General features: G+C 39.3%; 1 protein-coding gene across 1 annotated transcript in view; it reads right to left on the bottom strand.

Moving 5' to 3' along the window:
* Positions 1-17,263, bottom strand: part of DOCK7 (dedicator of cytokinesis 7) — a 259,128-nt gene extending 241,865 nt beyond the window's left edge. The window contains 1 exon segment of the mRNA XM_017877272.1: positions 16,432-17,263. Within this exon segment, the coding sequence (XP_017732761.1) occupies positions 16,432-16,469 (38 nt within the window). The 5' untranslated portion in view covers positions 16,470-17,263.
* Between the last annotated feature and the right edge of the window lie 849 nt (positions 17,264-18,112).

Below are 18,112 nucleotides of genomic sequence, written 5' to 3'. Positions count from 1 at the left end.
AAAAAAAAAAAAAAAAAAAAAAAAAAGAAGGCTTCAGTTATTATTATTCTGCCTTAGTAGGGAAAACTAACAAATCGAATACGAAGTAAGATGGGGCAAATAAACTTCAAGTGGTATGCATATCACAGCCTCCCTAAAGCGCTGCCTGATTCTTTCTGTTCCATACCATTGAGTGTCCAAATCTGTTTGGACACTCTTCCCTATGCTTTCAAAGCACCCTGTGCTTATCTGCATACATTCAAAGAAAAGGAGCTTCCAGGAGACAAATTCAGACAGGCAGCGACTAGCCATTGACTGCTTTCTATTGTTGAATAAGAACCTTGCCTTGCTAATTGGGTTTGATTTCAGTAGTGGGAAAGCCCAACATTTGTAAGCACTCTCTTTGAGAGAAGCATGTAAGCTGAGAAGGTTTCTATGGAACAGTACTCACACAACCCATAAGTATAAAAGTATGGTGGGGGGAAAAAAGAGTACAGTGAAGTATCAAGAATTTGGCTTCTCAGGTCTGATACACTACTTCTTCAGAAGCACCTCTGCAACCTCCTTGAGGAATAGACAAGAAAACTTCACCTCTGATTGGGGTACTCTATGCTGTCTCTTACTTGGTATAAATGTCCCAAAACAGGTTCACTTCTGCCATTAAAGAAATTACAGGTTTTCAAACTCTAGTGGCATTTTTCTATTTCATTGTGATAACCAAACAATACCAAAGTCACAGCAACTATCAAATTGTTTTGAAATCTGTTTACCTATCTCCTTACAAGGAATTAAGCAATTAAAAGTCAAAACTTCATCTTATCTGTAGCACATACAAAGTGCTTACCCAATGTTTACAGAGCTAAAGTGAAAAACACAGGAATAGAAAGGAAAAAATCACAATTCTTTCCCCAGAAAAGTAATTGAGTAAGAATGCTTGAATGGAACAACTTACGAGACCTCCTTCAGGGCAGGGACCATATCTTATTAATCCTAATATCCTCGAAGTCTAAGACAATGGGGAGAGAGAGATAAATGGAGAAACAGATAAAAGAATTTAGAGAGAGGAAAAAAGAGAGATAGGGAATAAGAATGAACTTGGAGACTACCTAATACTTTCAAAACACCTTTTAGAGTAAACCAATTCATAAGTGATGTTGGTTTCTAATTGATTAAAAGGGAAGAAAAAAGTAAGCCTTCTTATCTATTATTGTCAAATAGAAAATATTTGCAGGGAAAAGAAGTCTCAATCTAGTTGAGTTCATTATTATCATCTTTGTAATCCAGTAAAGTAAAAAAACTACTACCGCCGGGCGCAGTGGCTCAAGCCTGTAATCCCAGCACTTTGGGAGGCTGAGACGGGTGGATCACGAGGTCAGGAGATCGAGACCATCCTGGCTAACACGGTGAAACCCCGTCTCTACTAAAAAAAAAAACAACAACAACAACAAAAAAAAACTACTACCAAAACACAATACTCTCCTATTCTGTATGAAACTTTTTTAAAAACATTTTTTAACAGGATATATAATTTGTTTGCTTATCTCAAAATAGTCTCTAATGTGTCTTTAGCATACCTGCAAAGGGCTGGTTAAAGAATTACTTTCAAGCTCTACTATTAAAGTTACTATGAGAAGCAGAGGAAATAAGATTTTCCAAAACGAAGACAAAAAAAAAAAAAAAAAAAAAAAAAAAAAAAAAAAAAAAAAAAAAAAAAACCTGATACAAGAAATCTTTTAAATAAATAAATAAATGGCATTACAAAATGCAAACTTAGGAAGAAAAAATTTCAAACTCCACAAAGAGGTGAAGGTCCATCTCTCTGCCATCTCCAATTCCCAATCCCCAGTCTTATTCCCCAGATGTAACTAGTTACTATTTTCTTGGTATCCTTCAAGAAATAGATGTGTATCTATCATTATATATATAAGAAATTCTTATTTTTCAATGTTCACACGTGACATCATACAATAATCATTTCTTGATACCTTACATTATACAATACATATTAGAAATCTTTCATATTGGCACATAAAACTAATAAAACTAGCAACATTTGTCAGGCACTTACAGTGTGTCACATACTGTGCAAAGTGTTACTTTTGTTATACCTCAATCTTTAGAAAACCCTATGAAGTAGGTACTCTATTCAAATATTGAAATTTCAAGAGTTTCACATAACTGATAAGGAATAGAGCCAAGATTTGAACATAAAGATCTCATTCTTAACTACTAATCTCCTTTTTATCTGCTATAAAGTCCCTGGTATGCATAAACAAACATATTCAACCAGTCACCACTGGTGGACATTTAAACTATTTCTGGTTTTTCCAAAAATTATCACTAGAATGTAAGTTCTGTGAGGCAGAGATTTTTGTCTGAATCAAGAATTATGGGTGATTTTGAGGGCTTTCTGTATTTCCAAATTCTCTGCAGCAACATTATTTTATAATTAAACAACAGATATTTTAGATACATTACAAAATAAAGTAACTTGCCCAAGTCTATGAAAGGTAGAGGTAGAGTTTGAATTCAGATTCATAAAGTTCCTAAAGCTTTCCATGGAAACAGTTTTCCAAAGATAAAATAATTCTTGATATAGTTCATATTAATGATTTTTCTGTTTTCCAAAACCCAGCCTTTCACAGGTCAGTTAAAGATATCCAGTGAAAATGTCTGGTGTATATACTAACATAGTAACAGGAACACTAGAATGACTACCACCATTGTTATGATCTGTTTCCTATCCTTCATGTATGGCTAAATAAAACACCAATCTAAGCCACTGTCTTCGTGTCATTTGTAAGTTAGCCCATATTAAAATGTTTAAGAACACAGAAGACTGGACCATAGTAACCACTAAAGTCTCAAGAAAACTAAAACATGCAGATTAACATGTGAAACAAACAAACAAAAAGAAACAGTCCTTCTAGATAATACACTTAACATTTAAAATATACCTCCTTTTCTGGAGGGGAAGAGGATTAAAAAAGATGTCAGGTGTCTCATATATCCCATTTGACACTATTTTGGGGATAACATTACTCAAAATTATTTTCACATTAGAAAGCACTGTTTTTTTTGTTTTGTTTCTGAGACGGAGTCTCGCTCCGTCGCTGAGGCTGGAGTGCAGTGGCGCGGCCTCGGCTCACTGCAAGCTCCACCTCCCGGGTTCACGCCATTCTCCTGCCTCAGCCTCCTGAGTAGCTAGGACTACAAGTGCCCACCACCATGCCCAGCTAATTTTTTGTATTTTTAGTAGAAACGGGGTTTCACCGTGTTAGCCAGGATGGTCTCGATCTCCTGACCTCGTGATTTGATTCGCCCGCCTCAGCCTCCCAAAGTGCTAGGATTACAGGCGTGAGCCACCGTGCCCAGCCTAGAAAGTACTGTATTAAGGAGATTTGGATGGCTCTATCACTGTGATCAATAGCATTTCAACATAAATCTCAATTTCATCAACTAAAAAGCTGGTGATAATGCTGTTCCCTATTTCATGGAACATATTACATTATAACTACATAAAGAAAAGAATTCAAAAATTTAGCATTTGTAAATATTAACACTGACCTGAAATTGGCAATTAAAAACAGAGGGAAAAGAAAAGTATCTACCGCAAAAAGCCAATCCTCCTAAAAGGATATAAATTTATCTTAAATTCTACCCTACTTCATAAAAATAAACCCAGAGCTGCCTTACCCATAAACATACAAAATTATATCCTGGTGTGAAGTGTATATAATTAGTTGCTAAATCGTGTTTATTCTAACTTTTAAATATTTCTCAAATCCTTATCCCCACCTTTCCTTTTTTACAACATCTGCCTACAAACAACATCATATTTAACGGTGAAAGTCTGAATGCTTTTTCTTAGTAGCAAAGGAAAGCCAAGTATATCTGGTCTGCTCTCACCACTTATACCAACCTTGTACTAGAAGAGGATGGAGGAGGAAGGATGCGAAGTAGAGGAAGACAACTGGTGAAGGGAACAAAGGGTATGGGACAGGGAGGTAAGGGATTAAAGGCATTTAGATTGGAAAGGAAGAAATAAAACTGTCTTTACTCACAGAAAAAAATTATCCTTTTACAGAAAATTCTCGGGAACCCACAAAAAACTACTAGAAATACCAAACAAGTTCAGCAAGGTCTAAGGATACAAGTTTAATATCCAAAATCAACTGTATCTCTATATATTAGCAATGAACAAACCAAAATATTTAATTTCATTCAAAAGATCAAAAATAATAAAATATTTAGAAATAAATTTAACAAAAGAAGTACAAGACCTGTACACTGAAAACTTCAAGACACTGAAGAGAGAAATTAAGTAAGATCTAAATAAATAGATCCTCCCCGCCCCATTTTCATGGATTAGAAGACTCAATATTGTTCAGATGGCAATTCTCCCAAACTGATCAACAGATTCAATGTAATTTCTATCAAAATCCCAACAAGACTTAGCAGAAACTGGCATACTTTATATGGATATTGATCCTAAAATGTATATGAAAATGCAAAAAATCCAGAACAGACAAAACAATATTGAAAAAAGTAAAAAACTAGAGGACTCACAATTACAAATTTCAAATTTTACTTTAAAGCCTTGGTAACCAGAACAGTACAGTACTGGTATAAGGATAGACAAACAGATCAACGAAACAGAACTGAGTATCAGGAAATGAACTCTTACATTTATGGTCAACTGATCTTTTCTGATAATGGTGCCAAGGCAATTCAATTGGACAAAAGTATTCTTTTCAACAGAGTGTTGCAACAATTGAACATCCACACACTAAAGACAAATTTAGACCTTTATCTCAAACTATGCACAAAAACTAATGCAAAATGGAACATAAACCTTAATATAAGAACTAAAACTATAAAATTTTTAGCAGAAAATAGAAAAAAATTCATGACAATGGATTAGGCAAAAAATCTTAGCTACAACACCAAAATCCTGATGCATAAAAGAAGAAAAACTGATGAACTGAACTTTATCAAAATTGAAAACTTTTGTGCTTCAAACATCACCTAAAAAATGAAAGGACAAGCCAAACAAGGAGACAATATTATATATCTAAAGAAGAACTTTTACCCAGAACACATAAAGAACTCCTACAACTCAAAAACAAGATAAATAATCCCACTGAAAAATAAGTAAGAGGCCAGGCATGGTGGTGCATGCGTGTAATCCTAGCACTTTGGGAGGCTGAGGGGGGAGGATCACTTGAGCCCAAGCGTTCAAGACCAGCCTGGGCAACACAGAGTCTGACTCTACAAAAGATACAGAAACTTAGCCAGATGTGGTGATGTGGGCCTGTAGCCCCAGCTACTCAGGAGGTTGAGCTGGGAGGATGGCTTGAGCCCAGGAGTTCAAAGCAGCAGTGAGCTATAACACACCACTGAACTACAGCCTGGGTAACAGAGCAAGACCCTGTCTCAATCAATCAATCAATATAAATGAGTAAGAGATCCGAATAGGTATTTCACCAGAGCAGATATGTGAGTGGCTAATAAGCACATAAAAAAGGTCACTTTAGTCGGCCAGGCGTGGTAGCTCACGCCGGTAATCCCAGCACTTTGGGAGGCCGAGGTGGGCAGATCACAAGGTCAGGAGATCGAGACCATCCTGGCTAACATGGTGAAACCCCTCTCTACTAAAAATACAAAAAAAAAAACAAATTAGCCAGGCATGGTGGCGGATGCCTAGTTCCAGCTACTCAGGAGGTTGAGGCAGAAGAATGGCGTGAACCTGGGAGGCGGAGCTTGCAATGAGCTGAGATTGCACCACTGCACTCCAGCCTGGGTGACAGTGCAAGACTCCATCTCAAAAAAAAAAAAAAAAAAAAAAGTCACTAGTCATTAGGAAAACACAAATCTAAATCACAATGAAATACCACTTCACACTCACCAGAATGTCTAGAATCAAAGAGGACAATAACAAGTGTTAGCAAGCATGTGGAGAAATTAGAACCCTCATAACCCTCATACATTGCTAATAGGAATGTAAAATGGCAGTCATTGTGGAACAGGTTCGCAGATCCTCAAAAAGCTAAACACAAAATTATACTATGACCTAGCAATTCCACTCCTAGATAGGTATATACCCACAAGAATTGAAAACAAGTCTTCAAACAAAAGCTTGTATTCCTATTGGCACTATTCACAAAAGCCAAAAGGTAGAAAAAACAACCTAAATGTCCATCAACTGATGAATGGATAAACAAAATGTGCTACACACAATGGAGTATTATTCCGTCATAAAAGGAGTGAAGTACTGATACATGCTACAACACAGATGAACCATAAAAACATTACGCTAAATGAAAGCCACCAGACATAAAAGGCCATATATTGCATGATTCTCTTTATGTGAAATCTTCATAAAAAGCAAATTGAGAGATCGATACAAAAAAGATTTGTTGTGCCTAGAGCTTGGGGTCAAAATAGGGAATGACCGCAAACTGGCACAAGGAATTTTTTGGAGTGATAGAAACGTTCTAAAACTAGATTCTGGATGACGGTTTCACATCTGTAAATTTACTAAAAATCATTTAATTGTATACTTAAAATGAATGAATTTTATGATACATAAAGTATACCTCAATAAAGCTGGTTTTTGTTTTGTTCTGTTTTTCTAAGGATCTGGGTATGGCTGGAACTGCTCTGCAAAGATAAGTGGAAGAAACTGTTTATTTGTAAAAGAAAGAATGATGATGGCAGAAAAAGGAGAGCTGAATGTAGTCACTAAGAAAATTTTGCACCCTGAGACTCCGTACCATGATCCTGTATCATTAGCAATTATGAAAATTATTAAATGGTCGATATGAATGAAGGAGTTAGTTCGGTTTTCTGGTGTCACAGGGCAAACGAGAAACAGCCCATGATGATGCAAGCATACAGATGCAGAAGGAAAAAATGAGAACGACAAAAGTCAAAAAGAAAAAGGAAGACATCCTTGGGAGGGCTTTGAGTTGGTACTAAGATCTGAGCTAAACTTTAAAAAGTTAAGGGACAGGGAAGCCACAGCTAGCTAGCATCAGATTACACTGGTTTTCTTTGAATTTCTTTGTATTTCATCAATTCCATCTAAATTGCAGATAGGATAGCTGGCTATACTGCCACACATTTAAGTAATTATACTGATGTGGAACCACTTAAAATGACTAATTTTAAAGAACATCAGTTGTTTTGCTATGACCAGTACTCTCATCCTCATTCTTTAGGTTAGAAACCCTTCTTTAGTAAGGAACTAGTTCTGTAAGATTTGGGTGGGGCTAACACATCTTTCCCCCAAGCCATAGAGAAGGGCATGTGACCCACAGTGGTCAGACTCTCCTATCCCCCTAAACATAGTAATTGGTTCAAGGAAGGACATGTGACCCAACCCACACCAATAATTGAGTCCTTGGGATCTTTTCTGCCAGAACTAAACTGGTAGGATTTGAGCCTGGGGCTGTCAAATCTCATAGTGACCATTTTGTGGAAAACCTATCCAAGACATGAAGATAAGCGGCTGCTGACATCATCTGTATCCCTGGACCCAATACACTCGGTTACATGAGTCAACACTGTGTGTCTGTGCAAAACAATCTGATCTGTCACTTGTAACCCCCGCTAAAAAAAAAAAAAAGAAAAAAAATCCCGTGTAAAAGCCACTGAAAAGCAGTGAGATATCCCGAGTGTGTGCCAAGGGGTCCAAATGATGCAACCCTAAAGTAAAAGGGAGTTAAGTCTGAAGAAATTGAATTGACTGGAATGAAGAAGAAAAGCCCCAAATAAAGCATCAATTCTTAACTCTTATAACAGGCTCTGTTTTCTAGAGAACCCAAACTAAAAGCTACAAAAAGCTGTCAGCTATCATTAGGCTTAACAGTGAAACACAATGCTTTCCCTTTGAGATCATAAATAAAACAAGGAAAGCCAGGAACAGAGGTTCATGCCTGTAATCCCAGCATTTGGGAAGGCCAAGGTGGGAGGATCGCTTGAGGCCAGGAGTTTGAGACCAGCCTGGGCAACACAGCAAGACCCCATCTCTAAAACAAATTTAAAAATTAGCCAGACATGGTCGTGCACACCTGTAGTTCCAGCTACTCAGGAGGCTGAAGTGAGATGACAGCTCGAGCCCAGGAGTTCAAGGTTATAATGAGCTATGATCACGCCACTGTGCTCCATCCTGGACAACAGAGCAAGAGTCCATCTCAAAAAAATAAATAAAAACTACAAAACAGAAAAATAAAAATGTTAAGAATGTTCAATATTAATACAATGTTGAATAGCAATGATACCAATCTACACAGTAATACAAAATAATAGTCTACAGAGCAAGATAAAAAATAGTAAGTTGGGCCGGGCGCGGTGGCTCATGCCTGTAATCCCAGCACTTTGGGAGGCCGAGACGGGCGCATCACGAGGTCAGGAGATCAAGACCATCCTGGCTAACACAGTGAAACCCCGTCTCCACTAAAAAATACAAAAAACTAGCCAGGCGAGGTGGCGGGTACCTGTAGTCCCAGCTACTCCGGAGGCTGAGGTAGGAGAACGGCGTGAACCCAGGAGGCAGAGCTTGCACTGAGCTGAGGTCCAGCCACTGCACTCCAGCCTGGGCCACAGAGTGAGATTCCATCTCAAAAAAAAAAAAATAGTAAGTCAATTATAAGGATTGAAAAGGAAGAAACAAAAAAAATAATGATTTCCAGATCATATGGTTGTCTACAGAGAAAATACAAAGGAATTCACAAGCACATTCTTAGAATAAACAAGAGTTTAGCAAGGTATAGCTGGATACAAAATTGTTATCTACCCAGGAATAAATCTAACAAAAGATAAGCAAGAACCTGACAGAGAAAATTATAAAATTTCATTGTACAACATAAAGAAGACCTAAATAAATGGAGAGATACACTATGGATCATGGATTGGAAACTCAGTATTATAAGGATGTTATTTCTCCTCCAAATTAACATATAGATTCAATGCAATCCCAATCAAATTCTATGAGTTTTGGGTTCAGGGAGTTTTGTTTTGTTTTTGGTAGATTCTAAAATTTACATGGAAATTCAAAGGGCTAAGAGCAGTCAAGATTTTTTTTTAAAGGTAGAAGGAGTTACTCTACCAAATGCCAAGGCTGATTATAACTAAGATTATTTATAATTTATAAAAAAAAAAATACTGTTTAACCAGACCAATGGAACAAAACAGAGATCCCAGAAAAAGACCCACAAATAAGGATATATAATCTACAACAGATAATTTCAATGTACATTTTAAAAATAATTAAAAGAACTGGATCGTTTGTTACACAAGATAAATGCTTGAGATGATAGATACACTATTTACCCTGATGTGATTCTTATACACTGTATGCCTGTATCAAAATATCTTATGTACCCCACAAATACATATGCATACTATGTACCCACAAATATTAAAGTTAATTTTTTTAATCTACAACAGAGGCAGCAGGGCAGATTAATGGGGAAAGAATAATACATTTAGAAAAAAATTAAAATTTCACACCATACACATATCAAGGTGGAATATAAACCTAAATAAAAAGGGAGTAACTACAAATTCATGATAATATGGATGAATATCTTAATATCTCAGGGTAACAAAATATTTCTTAAGACCCATAAAGTAATAACCATTAAAAAAGACTGGTAAGTAAGTTAAAGTGTATTAAAACTGAGAACTTAGAGCTTTCATAAGACTCCATTAAAACAATGAAAAACAAGCCACAGGGTGGAAAAAGGTATTTGCTACACATATAATCAATAAACAACGAATACACAGACTGTATGTAAAGTACTCACACAAAATCAATTTTTAAAAAAACCAAAGGGAAAAAACAATGGAGGAGGGGGATAACAGCAAAAGATTTAAATAAGCAATTTATAAAAGAAGAAATCCAAATGATCAGTAAACATACAAAACAGAGCTCAACCTCATTAGTAATAAAATAAAAATTAAAACTTACAATGAGATAGCATTGCGCATCCACCAGATAGTGGCAAAAATGAAAAAGCTGGCCAAACCAAGTAATGGCATTGATGTAAAGCAACATTGTTGTGAGATTGTAAATTTCTACCACCACTTTAGAAATCAGTTTGGCACTACCTAATAAACATTCCTGTAGCAATAAAGATTGCCATCTATGACTCAGAAATTGCAAGGGTGGCTATACCCTACAGAAACTCAAGCATATGTATACCTGAATATTTGTATAGGAGTGTTCATAGAAACGTTGTTTGTAATAGTAAAAAACTGGAAACAATCCAAATGTTCACCTACTATAGAATGAATTGTGGTATATTTATGCAATGAAATACTACAAAGCAATGAAAAGGAATGAACTTCAACTACTCAGAATATCATTAATTAATCTATCTCACAAATTATAATTTTTTGCAAAGAAGCAAGACAGAGAAGCATACACACAATACAATTCCACCCGAATAACTTCAAAAAGAGAAGAAAAGATTTTGCTTAGCAATGCATTCACAGATGGTAACATTAAAGCAAGCAAGGAAATGGTTGTCCCAAAAGTCAGAATCGTGGACTGGAGTAGTCTTAAGAAGAGGCAAGATTCAGGAAAGAAAAGGAAGAATGTATCTAAAAGAAAAAAAAACAGCACAACAGTTACAGAGATGGAAATGAGCATAGCATTTGTGGAGGTACAGTGAAAACACCAGACTGACTGGAGGACAATATGTAAACTAGAGAGTAAGTCAACAAAAGGAGGACTAGGTCACAGTTAACTTTAAAATCCAAGCAAGGGTTTGGCTTTACCACTGTAAAAAGCCACTCATATTCTTGAACTGCACAATGCCATGATGAAAGCTGTGTTTTAGGGAGACTTAATTTGCAATACACTTGAATTAGAGGAGGGAGGGACTAGATCAGCTAGCAGTTTTCTAGGGTCATCCAGAAGTGAAATAATGAAGGATGCTTCAACTAACATGTCAGGTATCCATAGGATCTGTATGAAGCACTGGAGACAAAAAGTCAAGACCAGACCTGCCATCAAAGAGCTCTGAAAAGCAGTACAAAATAGGGAAGGGGTGGAGGGACATAAGAAATGTACCTTTTTTAAAAAATAGCTCATGAAATCAGTGATGAAGAAAAGAAAAAAAGTCAAAGGTTCCTAGCCCTCAAGAGCCCTATAATTCTAGACATAAGGTAAGCTCAACTATATAGCCCAAGAATTGATGAGGAAGAGAATAAACAGGAAGTAGCCATGACTATACCACATACATAGGAGAAATGTGACGAGGAAAGGAATGTTTGATTGGCAGCTGAAAACGCCAGAACACTCAATAGATCTTTGTTTTTTGATGAGAAAGACATAGTAAGTCCTACGGTTTAAGGGAAAGGTCCACAAAAAGGAGTAGATTGAAGATGTTAGAACAGGGACATTTGTGGAATCCAGACTCTGAGAGAGGTGGCAAGAGAGAATTTTGAAGTACAATAAAATAGGTAAGCTTTAGGAACAAGAGACCTTTCAGGCTCAAGGGAGAAAGATGGTTAAATCACATACTGAGAGAGTAGTATGCTAAGGTTAAAATGAAGGACTAATGGTAGTCCCAAACTTTTCAGTAAGATGAGGTAGAGAAATGAAATTGTTAAATAAGAGAAATGACTTACGGTAAATCTCATCTCAAATGGCAAGATATTGAGACATAAAGATCAACTCTGAAATGTTCTAGTCTCTCTCTAACATTATTCTGCAGCTTAAGAGCAAGAGGCATGTTAGCTATTCAGCATTAAGAATTACTGAGATGAATACAACAAAAGATCAGGGAAGATTATGTGTCCAGCAAGACACAACAGGCAGCGCTGAAGTAGCTGGTAATACATGGAACTATGAATTGAACAAAGTAGATTCTGTAGATTGAAAGGCTGGGCCCATCTGTACAGAGTTACTAACACAAACATGACTAAAAACATCTGAGGTGTTAAATAAGTCTATATCCAGGAAATCCCACTCATATAAGATTTTCCCTCAGAAATAAAGATCTGATGGAAACCTTTCATTAAATTATGCTGCTTATGCAGCAAAATGATACCCGGTTAACAAAGGAAGGACTAAGAAAGCTGGCATAACTTTTGGGATAGTAGCAGTGACACTGTTAGGAAACCTGGAACTACCACAGAAAATAGTTTGCAGAAAAAAAACATAGTCAAATAAAAAGAGTAGGCCAGGCACGGTAGCTCATGACTGTAATCCCAGCACTTTGGGAGGCCAAGGTGGGCAGATCACTTTAGCCCTGGAATTCAAGACCAGCCTAGGCAACATGGCGAAACCCCGTCTCTACAAAAAAATGCAAAAATTAGCCAGGCATAGTGCCCATAGTCCCAGCTACTTGGGAGGCTGAGGTGAGAGAATCGCTTGAACCCAGGGGCAGAATCTGCAATGAGCCAAGACTGCACCACTATACTACAGCCTGGGCAACAGAGCAAGACCTTATCTCAAGAAAAAAAAAAAAGCATAAGATCTGAAATCAGGCTGGGCGAGGTGGCTTACGCCTGTAATCCTAGCACTTTGGGAGGCCAAGGCGGGTGGATCACCTGAGGTCAGGAGTTCGAGACCAGCCTGGCAAACATGGTAAAACCCTCTTACTACTGAAAATACAAAAATTAGCTGGGCGTGGTGGTGAGGGCAGGGGAATCGCTTGAACCCGGGAGCAGGGGACGGGGGTGGGGGGTAGTGTGGAGGTTGCAGTGAGCCAAGATTGTGCCACTTCACTCCAGCCTGGGCGAAAGAGCAAAACTGCATCTCAAAAAAAAAAGAAAAAGAAAAAATCTGAAATCAGAGAACTAGGATTTGAATCCCAATTTAGGCAAATACAATGGCTCTTTTTAGGCCTCAATTCCCCATCTAGAAAATGATAACAATAACAGTAAGTAATATAGAAATAAATAATAGTAGTGGCTAACATTTTTGAATGCTTATGTTCTAGACACAGTACTAATGCATTATTAGAACTGTATTAGCTCACTTACACATGTATTAACTCATTTAATCATCACATTAACTTTATTGAGGCTGTTATCCCCATTTTTCTGTGATATATGCAGAATTTCAACCTGTGCAATCTGATCCCAGATCCTATATTCTTTAGTACATTTTCTGCCTCTCTGGGTTATGAAGATGAGAATGCAGTAAAAAGTGCTTTAAGTGTACACAAATGTTCATCATACTGCTGAGTATCAAGCGACAGGACAAAATAATCCCAACAAAATCCTAGACAATTTATCTACAGTCAACATTTCATAAATCCATGGGCCTTATCCTCAAAAAGCAAAGGGGACACACACATAAAAAGACAACTACTTGATATGGACAAAGTATACATGCTGCTTTTCTATGGTGAGCTGAAGTAAACAGTATAATTAGTGATATAAGAATAAAGAGCCTTCAGAAATCACCAAATTACAGCCTCAAAAAATAACTGCACTAAATGCAAAGGGCTAAAAAATAACTGAGACAGAAAGAAGATCATTATAATTTTTTTTTAAGTAAAGGTTTCTGAACAATCACAAAGCTTTGAAAAGAAATAAGGTTCCAAACAGCAACAGGCTTTTCACAGAGCAACAAATTTCATATATGCATACTATGAAAAGGATTATCATTTCCAACAAAAGTCCTAAACCACATTATAAATACGGTGGTAAAAAACAGCTGATACTTACTAGACACACAGAGCACGGTTCTAAGCACTTTAGAGGTATCAATTCATTTAATCCTCACAACAACCCTACCAGGTTAAGTCTTACTATCATCTTCATTTTCTAGATAGTGAAAATGAGGCAGAAGTGTGGTCAAGTAACTTGGCCATGTTTACCCAATGAGTGGCTGTGCTGGGGTGCCAAACCCAGGAAGTTCATCTCCAGAATTTGTGCTATACTTCCCTCTAATAGAAAACTAAAAAGCAGAACACGAATTGATTCAGAAGTATTAGCTATTATTCAATCATATTTGATAACAAGGAAGAACCTTTCATTCACAATAAGCAGCTAATAATTCATTACTCGTAGCAGTTCTGTCTTTGGTGTTCCTTCCAAGTTAAATCTGCACATTCTTACTGGACAATCTCATCAACTCCCACCCGCCCCCGGCTCCAAATACAATCTACTTGCTGATAATTCTCAAATCCAGATCTCCAGCCCAATCTCTCTTCTGCACCTTCAACCTGCACCAAAAACCAAACAGATATTTCTCTCTGAGTGATTCACGAGCCCCTCAAAATTAACAACTCCAAAACTGAATCATCTCCATCCCACTTGCATCTCCCAATCTCAAACTCTTTTTCCCTCCTGTACTCCCTTACCCCAAAGACTGTCACCAACATCCACGTGGTTGCCCAACTTAGGATGTCATCCCAGATTCCTCAATCTGCCTCACCTTGCATGTCCAATCACCAATCACTACCATATCCACCTCCTGTCTGTCCAATAAGTGCATATCTCTTCATTCATGTTACCTTAATTTTATAACTTCTTAGAAAGCTGTTCTTATTTGCATTTTGTGTTGTTTTGCACAACTGATTCTCTTTTTTTCTTGCGGTTTGTCCTGTCCCATCTGGTGGTAAACTCCACTAATAGACACACAATTTTATATCCAAGTCTCTAATGTGCACTTACTTTATCAGTATGACGTTTTCAGGGATAAATTTCTGGTTCTAATAAGAGAAATTAATACTAGGAATACATGTCAAGTAATAACATTTTTTAATGACATCACCATCAGAAGTAAGACCTAGTTATTTTACCAAAAAAAAAAAAAAAGTCCTGTCATCACAACTCCCTGGGAGAAAGTAATTACTACAAGTGTTGGATGACAGGTAGTATAGGCCATGTACTATCTTACACACATTACACAAATTATGCCATTTAATGTTCACAACAACACTATGATCTGGGTCCTATTAATATTCTCATTTGCCAGATGAGGAAACGGAAATTTGGCCCAACAACTTGGCCAAAGTCCCAAGTTAGAAAATATCAGTCAGGATTTGAACCCATGTCGGAGTCTGACAGTAGAGCCCATGCTCTTAAACACTAGATATTTTGTCCCTTAAGGAAAAAAATATGTGCTAGAACTCTGGAAAGAAAGAAAAAAAAAGCCTCTGCCTCGAAGCTAGCTAGGACTACAGGTGCGACACCACACCTGGCTAATTTTTTTTTGCAGAGATGGGGTGGGAAGGGGGGTACTCGCTATGTTGCCCAGGCTGGTCTTGAACTCCTGGCCTCAAGCGATCCTCCTGCCTCGGCCTCCCAAAGTGCTGGGATTACAGGCGTGAGCCACTGCATCCGGCCCAAAATTTTTTAAGAAATGTCAACAAACCAGAAAGACTCAGAGTCACAGAAATACAACTGTCCAAAAACAAAAAAGGTAATTTAATCTGAATGCTTCTTTTCTTGGGACATCATAATTCACACAAACATGATTTTATTAAAACAAAAATGTCCACTGTCTCATACATAAGTACACTCCACAAAGAAATTCTACAAATATTAGAATCCTGTCATTCAATTCTTATTTGGCGGGTGGGAGAAAGGTGGCAACCAACCACCCCAAATAGGTGAAAGGCTTTGAAACCTCCACCTTGATCACTTGCTTTACTTCAAGACTGCTAACATATGAGAGAAAGCCGGTGTATAAAGAACACTGCCTATCATCCATCTTCTTCGGGTGCTCCGAGAAACACAGGCGCACAGTTAAATTCACAGGCGAACTCAGAACGAGCTTCAGCCTGCAATCCGTCAGGGATTCGGCAGCTGCACACCGAAGGTGCAGCCCGCAGCTCTCAACTTTTCATTCTGTCCACACGTTTGCAATCCTGGACGCATAAGCCCACTTTGAACCTGGCCCCAGGGTGCAAAGAGGGTTCCTGTCAGATTTCTCAGGAAGAGCGAGACGCGTGAAGGAGGGGCGGCCTCCCACCCGCCCCGAGCCGCCGCGCGTTTCTCCTTTTGTTGGGGTGGAGAGGAGGGCGGACCCCGCACCCTCTAAGGGCCAACAGGGGTGGGCGGAGAGAGGGGAGGGGCGAAACGCGGCGGCCCCGACAAGCCCGGGGTGGGGACACAAAGAATTTGGGAAGCGGCCGACGAGCTCCCCCACCCGCCCTTCCATTAAATAAACCGCCGGGAAAGTCCAGGCCTGGGCCGCCGAGGAGCAGGCGGAGGCGGGCGCGCTGGCTGGCGTCCGCGGCCCTCTCTGCTCCCGGCCGAGACTCAGCGGCGGACGCAGGTTGAAGACCGGGGTTGTAGGGCGGCGAAAGGCCTCCGCTACCCCCTCAGCCACCCCGAACCCCTTCCGCCCCGCCGCGGGCCAGGCCGCGGGATCCCGGTGCCGGCCTCGCCACACCCACCCGCCTCTTAGGCCCGGCCTGGCAGGACTCCGCGGCTCTTTCTCGGGCGGCGGCGGCGCGCCCCACGCCCGAGATTTACCTGCTGATCTTCTGGGCGAAGGCGCGGCGCTCGGCCATGGTTGCTGAGGCGGCGGCGGCGGGCTGGGCGCGGACCGGCGGGCGCGTGCCTCCTTGCTCGTGCTCCCTCCCTCGCGGCCTCCGCCAGTCCCGGCTCCGGACCTGGGAGGCTGGGGCTGGCGGCCGGAGCCGGGAACGAGCCCTGCCGTAATGTTCCTTAGAGGCGCGCACCGAGAAACCGCTCCTCCCCCAGCGCGTCAATCCCGGCGGGAACCCCGGCTTCGGAAAGCAGCTGCGGCCGGCGGGAGCCGAGGGGAAGAACGGAGCGCTGAGGAAGCGAGGCGCCAGCCCTAGCTGCTTCGTTGCCGCGGAGCCTGCATGACCGAGAGGTCGCGGAGAGAAGCCAGAGACAGGCCAGCGACCTGGCGAGGCAAGAAAATAAGATAACCGAACGCGTAGGGGGAGCTTGGCTTTCCCGAAATAGAAGGGAAGGAAATGGAAGGTGGGCTTTGCCGAGGGGGCTGTGCTTTACCGGCCTGGATGACTGGGTTCATGTTTCTGCAGCAGCCGTCTCCGAGCTTTTTAAAGCACTTGGTTTTCTGCTTCGGCCTCATGAATGCGGTATAACTGAAGAAACAGTGGTTTTTCTTATAGAGAAAGGGTCAGAAAATACCTTGCTCCTGCAGAGATAACAATAGTAATAGCTGACTTCTGGTGCTTAGCCAGCCACTGGATTAAGGTTTTTCAAGCATGAGCGCTTTGAAGTAGATCGTTACTATCCCCATTTTAGAGGGAAGGAAATTGACTCAGAAAAGCTAAGTGACTGGTCGCACAGATGGTAAACTCTTCCACTGCTCAATACCGAGCGCCCTGTATACATTTTAGCGGCAGTTGTTTCCGATATTCACTTTCCCCGTTTTGCTGGTTTCTTCTGTCTCTCTCTCTCCAATCATATACGTATATATAATAATTATATATATATCATAAGGATTTATATTAATAGTATATTTATTATTCATTATTATTTGTGTATTTTATAAATATGTATAAACTATAATATATATTAAATGAATGAACATGAAATATATAAATAAATAAATATATTAATATGTTAATAAATTATATATAATGTATATTTATAAGATATATAAAAAATCCAGGTGAGCTCTAACGTTCACCCCATTTTGATGTTCTGTTAAATAATCTCTGTGTTGACCACTGAAACTGACCTTGTCCATAATAGCCTATAAAATAGAGACTAGCAGAGGTCTGTTTTCATCTGTTCCGTTGTAATCCCATAATGTCCAGAATATTTGGCACCTAATGCATATCTGTTGATTACTGAAAGTTGGTTTCTTATAGTACCTTTCCTCAAGTATTTCAAGAACTTAATATGTGTATTTATTTATTGTTATTATTATATTCTCAGTATGTCCTGGTGGAATATGTTGGATACCTGTTTTCCTCTCTTTTATCATTGGAAAATCTGTAGCTTGGAGCCATTAGGTCACTTGCCAGCGTCACACACTGAGTCAGAGGTGAAAGCCTCAATTAGTCAGATCCATAACTTCCTGTCTAGTACCGTAGCTTCTGTGGAAGACTGTGTATGTATATAACAATGCTCATTCCAGTAACACATTGCACTTATTTATTTATTTATTTGAGACAGAATCCCTGTGTGTTGCTCAAGCATGGAATGCAAA

The sequence above is a fragment of the Rhinopithecus bieti genome, unplaced genomic scaffold (genome assembly GCF_001698545.2).
Source record: "Rhinopithecus bieti isolate Rb0 unplaced genomic scaffold, ASM169854v2 scaffold_6380, whole genome shotgun sequence".
In the NCBI taxonomy this organism is placed as follows: Eukaryota; Metazoa; Chordata; class Mammalia; order Primates; family Cercopithecidae; genus Rhinopithecus; species Rhinopithecus bieti.
The sequence above is the reverse complement of the archived record's forward strand: the minus strand, read 5'-3'. Positions and strand labels throughout refer to the sequence as shown.